Genomic DNA, 20239 nt, shown 5'->3' on the forward strand with positions numbered 1-20239 from the left:
TATTGTAATTTGCTGTAACATTTTAAAATTTAGGACGTAAAAGCAAGCCACTTTTAAAATACATTTTTGATAAGGATGTGTTTATAAAAGTATGCCTTATAATAGTATGTTTCTATACTGTACACTGTACATAAAGTATTTCTGTACATAAAGTATAAATTCTTTTCTGGGCTATTGCAGCAAGATCTAATAAGATAAGCACCCTCTTTTTTTAAGTGCCTGGGGCACTTAATAGGACAAATGTGTGTATTTGCATTCTAAAAATTAAATTCAACACATATATCTATTATGTTGTTTTTTAACCTTTCAGAGCACTAACAAGAATATCACAGAAAGATTTACTTTATTTACATAAATTAATCACTGATTTATTTAAAGGAAACTGTTTCAAACCAGATTTTTGCTGTATATATATTCACTTGAAGCACACTTTTGTGAAAAAAGAATCTGAAAGGTGATATATTATTACTACATCGATCACAGGTGCTTGTTTCGGTAATAAATTTTTATCTCCCTCCCCAGAATCCCACTCATTTACACTTTTCAGAGGAAATGCACTGGCAAACTGTTTATTACCATTGTCTTCTACGATAATTTATCTACACAACCATATATGGTATATATACAGATTTTGATTGGCTAAAATCTGTTTCTAAAATTACATCAGGAAAATATCGTAGTGTTTTTATGGAAAATGAGACGTAAATGAACTGGGATTTAATTCTACAAGTGGTAATCCAACTTATACCCATAGCCCCCTTTCTAAGGAGGAAATTCTTCAAAATCATATGTCAGTTTTGAATATTTTTTGAATATTTTTAATATTCCCAACAACCAAAATGAATTTGAATTACCATATCTATATTGGATTCCGAATCTTCATAAAAATCCTTACAAAGATATATAGCGGGTTCCAGTATATGTTCATCCAAGCCTCTTTCTTTACTCCTCACTAAGATATTGACAGTACTGAAGGAGAAACTTCAAGAGTACTGTGCATCAATATATTCGAAAAGTGGTGTAAATCAGATGTGGAGACTAAAAAATTCCAAGGAACTTTTTGGAACAATTGAAATCACAAAATTTTACCAAAATCAACAACATAAAAACTTTCGACTTTTCAAATTTATATACAACTATTCCCCAAGGTAAATTAAAGTCCAGACTTTCTGACATCATTGACAGTTGCTTTTTCTATAAAAATGGAACTTAAATTTACTAACCTTGTCAGTGGTCATTTGCAAAGTTACTTTGTTAGAAAACATTCTGATTGTACACACAAGTACTCTGAAGTTGACATTAAAAAGATGCTCGAGTTTCAGATTGACAATATTTATGTGGTTTTTGGAGACCAGGTCTTCCAACAATCTATTGGAATTACCATGGGTACCAATTCCACCCCTTTATTAGCAGACCTATTTTTGTATTCATATGAAGCAGAATTTGTTCAAAATCTTTTATGTGAAAAGAAGAAAACACTTGCTGTGGCCTTCAACTCGACATTCAGATATATCGATGACGTATTGTCAATTAACAATGGTTATTTCCATTCTTATGTCGACATGATATACCTCGGTGAGCTTGAGATAAAAGATACCACAGAGTCTGACACATCTGTTTCATATTTGGATATTTTAATTATTAGAAAAAGATGTTAATGGTAATCTAACAACAAAGCTTTATGATAAACATGACTTTAACTTTTCAATCGTCAACTTCCCTTACTTACACAGCAATATACCCGTGTCACCTGCATACAGGGTTTATAACTCTCAGTTGATTCGATACACCAGAGCCTGCTCTACAGGGATCGACATTAACGGTTGTCCGATTGCCCGGGGCAAGTAAATTCTCAGTTCGGGCAAGTGAAATTGTTATGTACTTGTCCGATCGGGCAAGTTAATATTTCTGATAGATTTTTTTTTATATCTTTCACTAGTTTATAAACAAAACAATAAATTGAACATTTGATTTCCACCAGGCATATGACATTGTTTTGCATTCGTAAATTCCTCAGTAGCGTTTGAAAAATCGGGTTCATTATTCTGTTTTTCTTTCGTGGTAGTTGACAAAAATATGCTTTCCGTCTGACAACTTTCTTTACATTCTTATTATGAAATAAGAGACATAAAATAGTTTATTTATTAACTCACAGAATATAAGGAATAGTTATTCTCGGTGCACGATGTATTCTAATCAGAATATGTAAGCATGGCAACTGTTTCCCCTTTTTCATGGAAAAAAAAATCAAGATTCGCAAAAAGATCGCACAAAAATAAATTTAAAAATATGAATGTTATTTTATGGGAAATATTGCTGCATGGTAGTGTGAGTTTACAAGTATTTAAAATGTAAAATGAGCAGCACATCAAATTTTTTCTGGCACTTATCTTGCCAAATATAAAGTAAGATCTCACTTTATTTACAATAAAAAATTAAGATACCGGTTCTCTTCTTTCTAAATTTTGGGCAACCAAGTTTTGCATTCGGACAAGTCAAAGTTTGAGTTCACTTGCCCGAAGGGCAAGTGAGTCTGAAAGTTAATGTCTATCCCTGCTCTACGTATGAAAAATTCCTAAAACGAAGTAAGTTATTGACAAACAAGTTGATGAAACAAGAATATCAGCAGTCTCGTTTAAAGTCATCATTTTGTAAGTTCTATGGTCGACACAATGACCTTGTCAGCAAATACAATCTTTCATTAAGTCAAATGCAGACTGACTTTTTTCATACTATTTGTTAGGCAATTATCTACACACTGAATTGTCGACGGATTTTTCTGTTATTTCCCAATCATAACAAGGAACACATGGTGGGTGTGACTGGTCGGCAGGCGATGCTCTTTCCTCCATGGCACCTGATCCCACCTCCGATGTCTTAGAGGTCCGTGTTTGCTTTGCTCCTATCTTGTAATGTTTAATGGACTTTTGAGCTCTAATACTGTTCGTTATCTCCACATATTTCATTTATTCACTGCAATATTTAAACACTGGAATTGAATTTCTAAACCATCTATTATTTAATTTTGCTCTCTGGTCAGGATTAGCATATACCATTTCATGGTGTGATTCGACTTGTAAACTTGGTGAGCAGAGTTATGACGCTGTTTACGGAGATAAAAGAAAATAAAGACAAGCATGCCACATATGGTTGTGTAAAAAAATTATCGTAGAAGACAATGGTAATAAAGAGTTGTCAGTGCAGTGTAAATGAGTGCGATTATGAGGAAGGGTACTTCATGTACTTCTGAGCTGGATACTTTGTGTTATTATTATACTATGAGTTAAAAAAATTATTACCGAAACAAGTGCCAGTGACATTGATCCATGGAAATGTCACAAGAGCCGGCAGTTTTATCCATAAAACAATTTAAACACTAACCAGTGAGCTTCGCGAGCGTGCACGCTAGGCTACCGAAGCTCACTGGTTAGTGTTTACATTGTTTTATGGATAAAACTGCCGACTCCTGTGAAATGTAATATTTAAAGTTTCCTTGCATGTGACTCACATGAGGACGTTATATACATCTGGCACTATTTCTCTGTGATCCTTCGCAGCTTTAACCCATCTCTCTTCTTCTGGTAGATCTAAATTAATTGTATATTTTGGCGCGCTTGTCACATTATCAGGATAGCAACTGACATGACAAAATGTGACGATGAGGCTGAGACCAACAAGAAACGTGCCGGAGGAAGCCATTTTCGAGTCATGTGATCTTCATGACGTCATGTGACCAGAAGAGAACTCTTTTGAAAGGAGGCGAGAAAGTCATTTATATTTCAACATGAATCCAAAGGGAAACACGAGGGCAAAATATTATGGTACAAATAAGCCTCAAAAAGACAAATTTAAGGGTCACAAAGGAAAAATTAGAAAGCAACAACTATACAAATCAAAACCAAAGAATTTAGATTTAATTAACGCTGAAATAACAGGATTACAGAGTCGATATCCAAATGTAAGTTGATTTTAAACTTTGAATGATTGTCAGATTAATTTATCATGTTTATCAGCGGTTTTACTGAATACCAGAGTCATGGCCACATGTGTGTACGTTACTTTTCATAAAAAAAAACATTTAATTTCAGATACAAGCTAAAGACATAAAAAAGTTTTCAGACTTTCCATTGTCAAGGAAAACATTAGATGGTATGTAAAATCCTCAGAAAATTAAATCATTTATGTAGCTAATCACCAATCTGTTTTGTAAGGTTCTAAATTGCCGACAGTACATGTATATTTGGGAACAGGTGATCAGGCCTACTGCTGCTATGCTTGGGCCCTACAGTCTTGATATTGATAATGCAATGTTTTTTGTAATAAGTCTTATTTTCCTTGTTACAATAATCTAACTGTGTCTCGGGACAAGCCCTCACCACAGTTAGAATGCTTCCCATATACTTGCAATGTAGCAAAAAATTGCAGAATCGCTCCGAAACGATTCTGAATAATACAAAAGGATTTGCACTGAAAATAACTACCAAATTAATTATAACAAACCTTTTTGAGGTTGTGTATGACTTTTAACCTAAAAAAATAATCCATGTAAAGACGAAAAATCAACTCATTTTCTCAACGTTTTTGTTTTCTCGCTTCGAATTTACATGCCATGTTGACATTCTGAACTCTCTGGATTGTTCATAGAGTATGCACTGAGTTAGAGTTATCTCCAGTATTTTCTTTGCTACATTGCCAATACACAGAAAGCATTAAACCGGGTCCGTAGGACATTTATCATTTTAATGATGGAACATTCTATCTAATATTTTCCCTGAATTTGTTTACAGGGTTGCTGAAGGCTAAATACACTACTCCAACAGAAATTCAGAGAGAATCCATTGGTTTGGCTCTGCAGGGTAATGATATTCTGGGAGCAGCGAAGACAGGATCTGGAAAGACTCTGGCTTTTCTCATTCCTGTAAGACATCAGCACTAAACACTCTACCAGTAGTGCATCAATATTTTATTAATAATTCCATTCATTGTTCTATGAATATTTACACTTTGTATACATGGAAAAGTGCATGGACATTCTTTAAAATTTCCTATACATTTTAATCAAGTGGGATATTGGACATTATACCTATCTTTGCAGGTTTTGGAGTGTTTATTCGGGCAGAAATGGAGTTCCATTGATGGACTGGGTGCCCTGATTATCTCCCCGACACGAGAGCTAGCATACCAGACATTTGAAGTTTTAAAGAGGATAGGGAAATTTCATGATTTTTCTGCAGGCCTAGTCATTGGGGGAAAGGTTTGATGTATATTCTGTTTAAATTGATTAAGTTGATTTTAAAAAAAATTTCTGTCATCTGGCATAAAATCTTGTATTAGTCTTAATATTGACATTTTTTACCTTATTTGTCTTCAGTTACTGAAAGAGGAGACAGCTAGAATCAATCGGACCAACATTATTATCTGTACCCCAGGACGACTTCTACAACACATGGACGAAACCTTCAACTTTACAGCTGATTCACTTCAAATTCTGGGTAAGATGTCTGTTTTGAATTTAATCCACCATCAAATGGCAGATCAAAAATATCTCTAAAATTTACTGTAGGCTGTGTAATGGTTATAGTGATTAATAAATGATTTATATAATGATTATTGCAGCAATTTGCAAAATATTTGAGATTCCTTTGTATTCTCTATTTTTCTGAGTTTTCTTGATAAGTTGGTTGTGTCATAATGAGAAAGTTTTTCGGCAGAGTCAATATGTACACTTTACATATAAATATATGTATTGACTACATCACCTCCTTTTTTTTTTCAGTGTTGGATGAAGCCGACAGGATTTTAGATCTTGGATTCAGTAGAGACATGAATGCCATCATTGAAAACCTTCCCTCTGAGAGACAAACACTACTCTTCTCTGCCACACAAACAAAGTAAGAAATTGTGCATGAATTCATGGCATGCTGTCTCATACGTTCTAACCTCTGACATAAACTAATGAAAATACATTTTAATTTTACTACTCATTGAACATCAATTTTGTAATTTTCCTTTTATATTAAACCACTATTTGCTAAATTTTTTAACAGAAATGCAAGTACATGTATATCATTACTTATAAGGTTTTTAATGACTCTCCAGAGAAATATGTCAAGGTTTAATAATTAAGCCTCTAGCACAGCCTTACTTCCTAAAGGCTTGATTTATAAACTTAAACATTTTGTTGAACAATGAGAAACAAGCCTTTTAATTTTATATTCCAAGGACAAAATTCAGCCATTTTTTTTCTTGATAATCTTTGGTTTTGTGTCAGTATTGTCCACTTAATTGCTTTTAAATTTTTGGCAGATTAAAACCCACAGAAATATAGATTACACACATGTGATGTCTTGGATATTTCACAATTATTTATTTATACAGATCAGTGAAAGACCTGGCTCGTCTGAGTCTGAAGAACCCAATGTTTGTTTCGGCTCATGAGCGTTCAACATACAGCACTCCCACTCAACTGGAGCAGGTAGAACCAAAAAGAACACAATATATAATATACATGTATATCTTGAAAAGAAAAAATATTATGGTGCAATGAGTCAATATCTCTTGAATTTTGCAACTCCCCTCCCTCTATTTCTAAAGTTATGACAATTTCTGTCAAAGTTTCACATTTTCAAAAATAATAGTGATGAAGATGTCTGATAAAAAATTATTTTTCTAGAATTACGTTGTTTGTGAACTTCATGACAAAATCAGCATGCTGTGGTCATTTGTGAAGAACCACCTGAAGTCCAAAGTCCTTGTCTTTCTGGCCAGTTGTAAACAGGTAGAGGAAATAATCTCTTGTTTTAAAAGTCAAATTATTGCCAAGATCAATTTATATCCACATTTTGCAAGGAAATTTTTTCCTGCTAAAGAAATACTTTGTTAAAGTGGAAGAAAAAGGTACTTCACCATTTGCCACTTTGTTTTCAGAACCAGTGAATAGAGTAAATTGTATTTAAAGTGGTGTACATTTCCTTCAAACTAAGAACAAACTAAGTCATTAAATATGACTTTTTTACTCAGGAAAAAAATGTTGCAGTTTTATTGAATTTAGGTTGTGTTTATTTACATTGTAGGTGAAGTTTATTTATGAGATCTTCAGAAGATTAAGACCTGGTGTGACAGTCTTAGCATTACATGGTGCAATGAATCAACTAAAACGTGTCGACATGTACAACCAGTTCTGTCGTAAACAGAATGCTGTCTTGTTTGCAACTGATATTGCAGCAAGAGGATTAGGTAAGAATTATCCTTCACAACATGAACTGTAATTTATATATATGTCAAAATTACCACAAGATTATTTTGAAACATCATCCCCCCCCCCCCCACACACACACACACACACAAAAAAACCCCAAAAACCAGCAAACTTTTTCTTAAAGAAACTACAGGTAACTCTTGATGGCTCGAAGTTCGATCTGTCAAAGTTCTTGATCGCTCGACATGAGTCTCCGGTCCCGAATTTTTCCCCATTATAACTAAGCAAATTTACTCTTGATTTCTCGAACTCTTGATTTCTCTAAAACCCTTGATCCCTCGAAGTCAAAATACAGTCCTGCTATGCATAATCTTTTGGAATTTACCCTCGATACCTCGAAGTGGCTATGTGTACTCAAGGTTATATATTAATTAACACCTTTACCAGGACATTTAAATAGCCCCAGGCAGAAGACACGGTACTCAAGGAACAGGATGTTTATTCAGGTGACACTTATATTGCAAGGTGATAATTGATTTATAATTAATCAAATTTTGCCTATGCTATTGAAATAATTAACATCGACTGTCTTACGATAATTTAGAGATGCAGTGAAAAGTAGAAATTGATTACAAGACAAGACACTAACTTGATTTTTTATTTTTCGAGTCAGTGTCAAAGTTAGATGAAAAATGAAAATGCGGAAACTATGTGTCAATATGACGACTGTTGCTGAACAAATATTTACAGAACTGAGTTCAATGATTGTGTTTGGTAATAACATGTACAAATAGTCAATGCTATGTACAACACTTTAAAATGTTGTTTTCATGTAACGAATGCGTAGTATGATTCGTATTACATTGAATAAATAAATATACATGAAACGACGATATACATTTTTAGCTCACCTGAGCTGAAAGCTCAAGTGAGCTTTTCTGATCACATTTTGTCCGGCGTCCGTCTGTCCGTCTGTCTGTCTGTAAACTTTTCACATTTTCAACTTCTTCTCAAGAACCACTGGGCCAAATTCAACCAAACTTGCCACAAAGCATCCTTGGGTAAAGGGGATTCAAGTTTGTTCAAATGAAGGGCCACGCCCTCTTTCAAGGGGAGATAATTAGGAATTAGTGAAAAAATAATGGCATCATTTAAAAATCTTCTTCTCAAGAACCACTGGGCCAGGAAAGATGAAACTTATGTGGAAACATCCTCAGGTAGTGTAGATTCAAGTTTGTTCAAATCATGACCCCCGGGGGTAGGATGGGGCCACAATGGAGGATCCAAGTTTTACATAGATATATATAGGAAAATATCTTTAAAAATCTTCTTCTTAAGAACAGCAAAGCCAAGATTGGTCATTTTTATATGGAAGCATCCTCAGGTAGTATAGATTCAAGTTTGTTCAAATCATGTCTCCCGGGGATAGGGTGGGGCCACAATGGGGGATCCAAGTTTTACATAGAAATATATAGGAAAATATCTCTAAAAATCTTCTTCTTAAAAACAGTAAAGCCATGATTGGTCATATTTATATGGAAGCATCCTCAGGTAGTGAAGATTCAAATTTGCTCAAATCATAACCCCCGGGGGTAGGGTGGGGCCACAATGGGGGATCCAAGTTTTACATAGAAATATATAGGAAAATATCTCTAAAAATCTTCTTCTTAAAAACAGTAAAGCCATGATTGGTCATATTTATATGGAAGCATCCTCAGGTAGTGAAGATTCAAATTTGCTCAAATCATAACCCCCGGGGGTAGGGTGGGGCCACAATGGGGGATCCAAGTTTTACATAGAAATATGTAGGAAAATATCTCTAAAATCTTCTTCTTAAAAACAGTAAAGCCATGATTGGTCATATTTATATGGAAGCATCCTCAGGTAGTGATGATTCAAATTTGTTCAAATAATAACCCCCGGGGGTAGGGTAGGGCCACAATTGGGGATCAAAGTTTTACATAGAAATATATAGGAAAATATCGTTAAAGATCTTCTTCTTAAGAACAGTAAAGCCATGATTGGTCATATTTATATGGAAGCATCCTCAGATAGTGAAGATTCAAGTTTGTTCAAATCATTACCCTGGGGATAGGTTGGGGCCACAATGGGTGATCAAAGTTTACAGAGGAATATATAGGAAAAAGTCTTTTTCTCAAGAACAGAAAAGCCATGATTAGTCAAATTGATATGGAGGCATCTTTGGGTAGTGTAGAATGAAATTTGTTCAAATGAGGGCCCCCGGGTGTATGGTGGGGCCACAATGGGGGATCAAATTTTTACAAATGAAAATATGGGAAAAAAATCTGCAGCTCAAGAACAACAAAGCCATTTGTTATATTGATATGAAAGCATCATCAGGTAGTTTAAAATTCAACACCCCCCTCCCTGTAAACTTTTCAATACTGTACTGATTTTTGCTTTTTTTCCTAGCCAATGTGCTCAGGTGAGCGATGTGGCCCATGGACCTCTTGTTTGCTTTACGCAATTTAATAAAATATTCACCAAAAATAGGAAAAATTATCGTTGTTTTATAAAAACCATGTGTAAAATTTTAGCACTGCATGGAAATGAATGAAAATCATTACATCAGGTAAGACTAATTTTAAACCCTGTCAAACAACCCGGAAAATTCCGGACTCTTGAAAACTCGAACTCTTGATCTCTCAAAGTTTTTCCTTGGTCCTGCAGACTTCGAGGTATCGAGAGTTACCTGTATGTTCTTTAAAAAGTAAATGTGCCTCCTAATTTTCAAAGTAGAAAATTCATTGAAAAATTTATTCTTGTATGTTTGGATTCACCATGTTTAGTGTTTCTTGTGTTTTTCCTCATGATCTCAAGGCCTAGTTTGATAAATATAAAGGATTAATTACAACCACTGATTTCAGATATTCCCGAGGTGAATTGGGTGATACAGCTGGATTGTCCGGAGAATGCGAACACGTACATCCACAGGGTGGGGCGGACGGCCCGCTACCACAAAGACGGGGAGGCCTTACTGGTCCTGCTCCCCTCCGAAGAGGAGGGCATGATTAGGCAACTTGAGGAGAAGAAAATTCCCATCAATAAAATTAGGTAAGGATTTCTTTAGAAAAGAATTAAGAATATTTGTCATGAATTTTAGAGCTAGAAGCATTTCATGTCTTTAGCAAAAATTTTGTTATTAATAGTCGGCTTTGATACCAGTATCATTGCAGACTCATCATAATGAAGTAAAAATTTGATAACTTAATTGAATAATTTGAAATGCTTCAAAGCACCTTTTTGTTCAAGAAGCAAAAAATATTCAAATAATTCTGGAAAATGCTACATATTTGAATTAATTCATAGAATCAATCCCAAAAAGCTGTGGAGCATACAAACAAAGCTGGAGTCACTTTTAGCATCTGATCCTGCTTTGAAAGAGACAGCACAGAGGGTATGTGTATTTTTGGAAGTACAGTTAAACTTCGTTATCTCGAAGTTGACGGGACCGTTGATGAACTTCGAGATATCCGGGGGTTCGACATATCGAGGGTTATAATTCTAATGAACTTCAAATAAACTTAGTGCAGTGAACATGCACTTAATAGTAGTTCTAAACATGTCAAATTCCTTCTTGTTTGAAATTCTGTATACAATGTACGTTTTCTTTAATATACATGTAATTAGCATTAAAAAGATTTTTACATCCTCTTTATAATTCACAAAATAAAAACCTTGTACAATATGCACAGACGTATAATCCTTCTACCAACCCGGTAAGTCAACCGCTAGCATCGTTTCCCATGTATACATAACCGGATATCGTCTATGCATTGTAAATTTAAAACCGGTTGTTGTCAGAATAACGCAAACGAAATATACATTTTTTTTAATTGGAAAAACATGTTCATACATGTATAATCAGTTAAAAGAAAATTATTTTACCATTATAAAATCAAATGCAAAAGAAGAAACACGCACTTTTGTTTAACTACAGAAGAACACTGAATAATAGGGCACTATAGCAAAAGTTTTCACTGCGACACACGCTCACATGATGGTGTGTACTGACGGTTGTAAATTCTGCACGCTCATATACACATGTAGGAAAAATAAATTCTAATTGCATTAAATTACAGAATATTGTTTCACTTTGATGTTTATAATTTTCGCTTTCATATGCATAAACTATGCAAGCGCGCATATTACACATCGCATTAAATAGCGATTATCAAGATTTATAAACGTATCCCAGCCATTAAACAATTAACGTGTCATCCACGCGTATGCATAAGACTAATACACACAACCTTTGGCTTGCATAATTAAAATCAAGGTAAGCCATACATACACCTCGTATAATTATCGCGCTATTAATTGAACAGTCAGGTAATCACTGCCCCGCAGGACCTGACATGCCTTGTTACTTGATTCTTTTCACACATACGGTCATCATGACCTTTCCTTGTTGCCAGCTTTACAATAGACAACAGCTGCATAATTTTCATTACATTTATTAAAGACTTGAACAAAAACATATACAATCTTGCATTACTCATAACTGTGATGGACATAAGGGAATTGGCATTAAATGGCCGCATTGCATAAATGTACAATCCAAAAATTGGGTCCAGGAGGGATAGCTGGCATACCGACTAATAAGTACCGGGCAAAACCAGTGGCCCTGTGTTGGTCACAGATGCCCGAGATCCCAAATTTAGGTACTAGACATTAGGGACCGAGAGATTTGCGAGCACATCTGTATACCCTGCTTCCGGAGATTGCTTCTGGTCAGCAGTACTTTTACACCCAAGTACTCCAGCACTAAGCCTCCCCTCCTGTTACAAGAGGTGGAGGGGGCCCCAGGCCTGCAGACTTGGCTACGACCCCAATCGAAAACTTTTTACTTGACTTTTTACTTGACTTTTATTACACATTGCAATAGGTTGGATACTTTGTAGACAACCTGTCTACCCAACAATGTGCCCACCAACTTGTCTGATGGCTGGGCAGGGAAACAACGAGCCAGATGTGTTCGCAACCCTCCCACTCATCCCTCTGGACCCGCCACAGACATCGATATGATGTTCCTCCATTACTTTACATTAAGGGATACTTTTCCCTTCCCTTGAATGAGGGACCACAATCCACTCTTTATGTTATTTAAGAAAGTTCTGTTGCCAAGCTCAGAGAGGTGTGTACCATCAAATCTAAACAATTCTGGATTAGCAACAGATATGTTTGCATGTGAAATTACACCCCCACCCATTTCTGTGACAAATTTTGAGATATTTTTGTTAATTCTTTTACGTTTCTTGTCTATCTTTTTTCCACTGTTCAATGGAGCTCCATGTCAATAACGGCGTGGTAGAATGTGTGACCACACCAGTTTAGTATTTGGGAGAAGAGCATTATATCGCAGGAAGCTGCATTGAATCTCTTGTATGAATTTTTTGCTAGTTAAGTTTGGAGTTACCAAATCGTTGGATCCTAGATGAATTACTAAGTAATTTGGGGGTAGTTCATGCTTGATGAGCTGTAGGATTTGTGGGTCTAATTCCTGCCAGTGCATCCCCCTGCGTGATCTCCATAGCAGTGTGGCAGGGAGGTTCAGGCTTTGTCCCCCTGGGCAGTGTTTGGCTGCTTCCCCTGCCCAAAAAGGAATGGATGATCCTATGATCCATACTTTTAGACCTGCAATGCTTTGGGTTGGTTAGTTTTGGATTTTAAATTGACTATACACATGTCCAAATATCCCCCCCCCCCCCCCCCCCCCCCCCCCGGCATCGATGGGTAGATGTCTGTATTCCTAGTAGGCATGGGAATGTTGTTGTGAACCAAGTTACATGATCCTTATGTATTTAAGAAAAGCTACTGATTTCCATCTACCAAACTTCTGAATTTCAGGATCGGATGTGCCCTGTAATGCAAGGTCTGTTGCCCTCCCAATTCCAAAGCTGTGTGTGCCAAAATGGCCTGGTGTTGGTATTATGTTTTCAATAGCCTTTTGAAGGACTGCGTTGAATTGGTATCTCGTCAATGGTTTTGTATTAAGATGAATTAGAAAACTGTGGTTAACAGGGATATGGGGCCTACACTCGATAAAATCCAAGGTAGCTTTAACTGGGCACAGGGTAGCAAGTGGCTGGCTATGGATAATAAAGGTGGTATTCTTACCAACCTGGTCAGTTTTGGAGTGTGGTATGGTTAACCTTAAATAGGGCTTGTGTGGATGTGCTTGAATGTGTTCGAGTTGTATGCAATGGGATGAATTCGGTGTGTTTGAGTTGACTAAAGTGAATTCCCCTACACGAAGTAATGCAAAGTATGCTAATGAAAAAGCGCATGTGAACAGTTTGACCTCGTAAGTGGAGCAACACACTGACTGTAGTGATATAACAAGCTTTTCCAAAATTGGTAGGGTTATTGGGAGGCGGCTGTCTGGAACAACTCTGTTGTTGCGCTTTAAGCCTTGAAGTGCTTTGTTAATTTGGAAGGACTTGGTAGGGTCAGGAAGATGGTTTATTTTGTGGAAGTATGACAATGCACTAATGTAAAGGGACACTGAATTGGCTGACATTTTTTGGATGGATAGGTAGGCTATAAAATATAGTAATATGTTGCTGTGCAGGGGCCAGGTTTGCTGTAAGCCATAAATGTTTAAAAATGATTGGAATTTATTCAGTGCAGCCCGGTAAGCTTTGTAGGTGTTTTGTGACAAGGAGCTATGAATAAGGCGTTTGATGATAATTTTGATGTGGATCTCCTGCCTCACCCTGTTGCTAGATGGCGGGAAAAGGAAGTGCCATCAATTAATCAACTCGTACCAATACTAGTCTTTTGCCTTTTGGATTATAACCAATTCGTTCCACTATTAGTTTTAACGACATTGTAATGTGCTTCCGTCAATTAAATGAGATTAATTTGGTATAAGGGCAAATTAATCTGCCTTATTTGTTGATCAGAGGAACACAGGTAACCCGTGCGTGACAGACAGGTGGCTGTTATCAATAGAGTGGTCAGTTTACCTAACGGATTTGATCATCAGAGCGGAAAATTATCCTGACTTCGAGATAACGCACGTGATTTTAATAAATGGGTACACAGTTTTACTTCGAGATAACCGGGGTATTCGACATTACCGTGTTCGACATAGAGGGGTTTATTCTAATCATTTATAAAGCAAATTTCGTCGGGACCGCGGCCTTACTTCGACATATCCGGGGTATTCGAGATATCCGTGTTCGAGATTTCGAAGTTTAGCTGTAACTGCAAACTTACTTCAACTCAATATATTCTTATAAAAATTGATTGTAGTTATGCAATGCACAGATTTAATCTTATGCAATCATCAGTTTTTGGCAGCTTCCACACACATTTACATTTCTACTTGAAACTAAATGACATATAGAATGTACATGTGTGTAATGGATATTGCTTAAACCATAAAAAAGCTGATCTATGTTTGGTTAAGAGATTTACATTTTGTCTACATATTCTTTTGTTTTTAGGCATTTCTTGGTTACTTAAGGTCTGTGTTCCTTATGAGCAACAAAAAGGTGTTTGATGTCCATAAACTTGACACAGAGAAATTTTCTAGGTATGAAAAGCTAAAATATCTTTTTTTAAAAAATAGAAAAATTTTATTGCAGTAGGTTGGAAGACTAACATTTTTTTCAATGAAGGAAAGGCTTTATATTAGTGTTGAATTAAATAAATTTCTTTATTTTTAAATCATCAGTTCTTTGGGCTTAGCAATACCACCCAGAATACGGTTTTTGAAGCGCGAGGAGAAACGTCAAGCTGAAAGAGAGGCTCAGAGAAAAGACAGTCTTGCGAAATTAAAACAGGCAGCTGAGGAGGAAGAGGAGGAGGACATCTCAGGCAATGAGGAGGAGTCCTCAGAGGAAAGTATATCTGACTCAGATACAGACAAGAAAACCAAAGGAAATAAACCTGAAGTCAAACACTCAGAAGAATATGATTCTTCAGAATCTGAAAGTGAAAGTAGAGGTGTGAGGACTAGTAAAACAGAAGATAATTTCAGTTTTGATTTAGATGATGACAATAGTGATTTATTCACTGTGAAAAGGAGAGTGCTACCAGATACTGATTCAGAGGATGAAAAGGGGGATAAATCACTGATAAAAGAGAAAGATAAGAAACCGCTGACAAAATTTGCACTAGCCAAAAAATTACAGAAGAAGAATGTGAAAGTAAATACAAAAGTGACATTTGATGAAGAAGGAGAGGTAATGAACTAATCTTTATAAAACTGTAGTTGACTTAAATGACAGGAAAATTTATATTTCAAAAATTAATTTTTACATTAAGTTTGTATTCAGATACAGAAATTGGTGTGCAAGACTGATTCAATTAGGATAGATACTCCACAACAATATCTGTGACAGATTTAGATTGAAATTGGAATTGGAATTGGAATTGAAATATGATGCAAAGATTGTGTCGACTATAGGCACTTTCAAGATCTTTTTTTTTTCCAAAATTTTTTTTTTAAGTTTAGAATACTGATAGTCATTGATTAAAGAAGTATAACTTTTGTATGCTCTAGACTGTGACAGATGTGCTGAAGAAGTCTACTGTGGAGGATGAAGAGAAAGAAGATGAAGGAGGAATAGATATAGCAGCAGCTAGACAGAGGATGATAGAGGAGGACAAGATAGATAAACAGATCTATAGGGAGCGGATCAAACAAAAACACAGGGTAAGATCATAGATCTATAGGGAGTGGATCAAACAAAAACAAAGGATAAAATCACAGATCTGTAGGGAGCGGATCAAACAAAAACACAGGGTAAGATTACAGATCTGTAGAGAGCGGATCAAACAAAAACACAGGGTAAGATTACAGATCTGTAGGGAGCGGATCAAACGAAAACACAGGGTAAGATCACAGATCTATAGGGAGCGGATCAAACAAAAACACAGGGTAAGATCATAGATCTGTACGGAAGCCATATTGATAATAGTGTAAAAATCAAGGTCTGTAATTTTATGAAATGGACAGTAAGATTCAAAACTTAAAATGTACTTATCAATAGTTATCATCAAATAGATACAAACCAAAATTCCTTTCAACATCTATACCATGGTAAAACAAATGTCCATACAAGTTAAATTTTTATAATTTTTTTTCAAATTTAAGGGGAACAAAGGTTTGATTATGAAATTCACATTTTTAAAAAGATTGCTAACAACTAAATTAACTGATGTGATTTCCATGTCTGTTCAGGAGGAGAGACTGAAAAGAAGAGAAGAGAGGAAAGCAAGAAGCGGAAGACATAAAGAGGAGGTAATGCGAATTAATAAAAAAATTAAGAAAATCATTACTTACATACCTTATAAAGCTGTTTTAATTTTACTTGAGTTGAATTGGAAAGACTGAGGTGATTTCATTTAAGAATTCATGTATAATCCATATGACTTTTTACATAACTTTTCTATGAACCTCATTGAACATACCACAGTCTCCATTTGTACATATATATTTACATTTCCAAATATTTTCCTTTAAGCTTCTTTTCTCATGAACTAGCATGGATGAGCATGAATATCTCATAGTTGACATCAGAACTTTTATGCAAACTGTTTTGAGTCAAAAATGATAGTTGAATGACATAAATTTGTGGCAAGTCATCAGATAATTAATGTAAATACAGTTGAACTTCGGTATCTCGAACACAGATATCCCGAATACCATGGATATGTCAAAGTGATTGGGATGTCCTATCTACATATCTCTTAAGTATTTTACCCTCAATATCTCGAACCCTCAGATATCTTGAAGTTTTTTCTCCATCCCATCAAGTTCGAGATAACGAAGTTTGATTGATAAGGTTTGAATTTAATTTTGAAAATTCTTGAGTTACATGAAAAACATTGTTTCATGCCTGCATATTTATAATGAAGCGCTAACAAGCTTCATTATATATGCTGGTGTGAAGTGTTATAGTTCCTCATGAATTTTCAAAAATTAATTTCATTTCTTAAGCATAATATAATGGAGAATGTCTTTGACTTGAAATTTGTGCAGTTTGATGCCTCAAAGTAACATTGACAGGATTTTGATTTTGCCAATTGGCTAAAGTCTTATGTTATTCAATAAAGAAAAATTCAAACATAATTCATTGAAGATTTTGTCTTATACTCTTAGTTTGACAGAATTTTTAATTTGTATTCTACATCTCTCTCTCTCTCTTTCTCTCTCTCTCATTAACGATTGAATCATTATATCACTAGGATTAGTCAAAGGAAATGGTAAATGTGTAAAATGTATTGGATTCTTCTTTTACAGGATGAAGATGAGATGGTTGTCCAGTTAGGAGGTTCTGAAGAGGAAGAGGATGGAGATGACCCCCTCAGTTATATCCCCACCCCTGACAATTCTGACCAATCAGGAGAGGAGAGTGATGAGGAAGTGTAAGTACCCTGGTAATAATGATAGTGTAAAACTCAGAGTACTAACGAACATAGATATACTCTGTACCAACTATTATTTGTGACTCTTTTATGTTTCGTCAATTTGACATCCATCTGTGACTATTAATTTCCATGACTGGAAAAATATTCTGCTTCTACTATGGTTATCACAAAGAGAGATACCGCGGACAGTATTCTCCAATAAATCACAAACATCATCAACAAATTATCAATAAAGTTAAATTGGTTTCCTATAATTTTAACTGTGTTCACTATGAAAAGGATAGAGATATCTTTTGATTGTGATGCATATTGATGGAAAAAATTACTTTAGCCTTGGAATACATCACACTTTTTCTAAGCTTGAGATAAAAATGAACGAGGAATAGCATTCTATTCTGATGATGTCCAAATCAAGCTTCTGCATTTCTCTATACACAAGTTTAAATATTCACTATAGCAGAATAGAAGCAATTCCCTCATCATTGGAATTGTTGGAGAATATACCCCTCAGTCTTAAGATTTTGTTGGCAAATAAAAACCTTTGGGCTTGTTTTTAGGTCACCTTGATAATAAAGTGAATCTGTAGTAAAAAATGCATTATTTCTTTGAAAATCTTCTCTGCACCTGGACATACATGTATCAGAGGCAAAAAGAGTAAAAGTTTTAATAAAGATTTTTGAACATATGGACCATTTTGTCAAGTGTTCTGGTCCTGGCCAGGCTCTATTAATTTTTATTTTACTGAGGAGTTATTCCCCTTTGCCATTTACTTTTGATAATTAGTCACTGTAAATAATGTACTTGAAAAGTTAATAGAGTAAGAGAATTGTGCAAGATTTTTTATCATATAATACAAAAAGTACTTTCATAGTTTTAATGATCAGGTAGACTTTAAGTAATAGATAAATAAAAATGAGACAAAAATAACTTGTCTTATTCAATGTTCATCATAGACCAAAAGAGTCCAATGTAAGAGATTTCAACAAGGAATTAAAATAGTACAGAAGCATTAATAGTTAGTTAATAACTGAATGGTGATAGTGATAATTGGGGAATGGATTAGAACCTAATTTACGAACTGTTAATGAACACTCGACTAATTATTTTGTTAATCCTGATCACCCTATTTTTCTTGCTTTTGGGCAACAAAGCTTCACCTTTCAGTTTATTTTATAATCTGTGGATCCTTTAAATTGTTGTATTATACTCAGGTGACCGTTAAGGCCCTTGAGCCTCTTGTTTTAATTTGCCAACAAAATCAACTATCACTCAGGGTATATTCTCCATCAATTCCTCTGATGTGGAAATTATTTCTTCAAATGCAAAACTTCAGGATATTTCTTGAACACAAATAAAAGTTGGTATGAATCGTTTTGGCTCCATTTTCCTTGAAATCTATTGTAGAAACATCCAGTTTAATATTTTTTATAGCAAGTTAGTTGAATAATATATGTATATAAAACGTCATATATTGAATATGATTGATAAAACTTTTCTCTTATGAAAGTGAAGATGGGATAATATTATACTTTCATGTAAATTATTTGAATCTCATTCGTCGAGACACATTTGTTAAAAAACACTATTACCCACTGAATAATGAAGCCACACCCTCCAGCAAAGCAACAGTCAACATTGTTTGACAACAGGTGATATTCAAAAAAATATTGACTGCACAGAATTTATGTGCGTAAGGTTCACTGTAATATGGATTTGTATAAAACATTCAATATAATATAATAAATACTTCATGTAGTTGAGTAAATTTTGAAAATTTTCACCCCTTGAAAACCATTTTCAACCTCAGCTGCACCTTGGTTGACAATGGTTTTCTTGGGGTGAAAATTTTCAATGTTACACTCAACTATATGCAGTATTTATATAATGTAACATGAATAATTAACCTTTTATCAGATTAAGAAAATTTGAAACAAAAAACAGGAAAGCTGTGCTTTGTTTTCCATTGTCTGGAGTGAAGGAAAGAGGAATGCAGTGTGATATGGCATACTAAAAGCAAATAATACGGTCAGTCAGAACAGTGACATTTATTTGTGTTTTTTTTTATTAATTACAGACCATCAAAAAAGAGAAGAATGGTTGTTAACAGTGATGAAAGCAGTGAGGAAGATGAGGAAGACAATGACAGTGAAGATGATGTGAGGGATAGTGATGATGAAAGTGAAGAGGAAAGTGAAGATGACATGGACACTGGGCTGAGTCTAAATGATGATGAGGCTATTGCCCTTAAATTGTTACACAGCTGATATTTATAAATTATTGGATAAATAAATTATCAGATTTTAGCTTTATTTTAAGAGATGTTTTTTTACTGGAGGAGTTTCTATATCATGGTAAAATATGTGATATCTTACACCGCAAGCTTTGCATTGAGGTTTGGCATCAGCATTTACATGTAACATGGAGGAAAATTGTGATTTAGGAAAAAACCATGATTTCTCTATGCAATTTAGTATACATAATATATTACAGGGAAATTTTAACAAGTCACATGAGGGTTTTTATAGAAATCATATTTGGCAAAGATGACACCACTATGTGTAAATATAAATACATGTATAGGCCAAATCGCAATCTTTCAAGTACAAATGCACAAATGTGTGTACTCCCATTCAA

The 20239-nt window shown here is 34.9% G+C and overlaps 1 protein-coding gene across 1 annotated transcript; it reads left to right on the plus strand.

The window, feature by feature from the left end:
* Positions 1-3178: 3178 nt before the first annotated feature.
* Positions 3179-19908, plus strand: LOC133185097 (probable ATP-dependent RNA helicase DDX10). The gene is given in 19 exon segments (XM_061320156.1): positions 3179-3231; positions 3692-3735; positions 3738-3958; positions 4089-4149; positions 4788-4918; positions 5096-5254; positions 5372-5492; positions 5777-5891; positions 6379-6475; positions 6674-6778; positions 7074-7236; positions 10087-10273; positions 10529-10616; positions 14674-14762; positions 14904-15414; positions 15735-15887; positions 16416-16475; positions 17478-17602; positions 19680-19908. Coding segments are annotated over 19 exon segments (2673 nt in total). The 3' UTR covers positions 19870-19908.
* The last annotated feature ends 331 nt before the right edge of the window (positions 19909-20239 follow it).

This window comes from Saccostrea echinata, unplaced genomic scaffold, assembly GCF_033153115.1.
Source record: "Saccostrea echinata isolate AGI-Se365-2 ecotype Australia unplaced genomic scaffold, CSIRO_AGI_Sech_v1 ptg000012l, whole genome shotgun sequence".
Taxonomy (NCBI): Eukaryota; Metazoa; Mollusca; class Bivalvia; order Ostreida; family Ostreidae; genus Saccostrea; species Saccostrea echinata.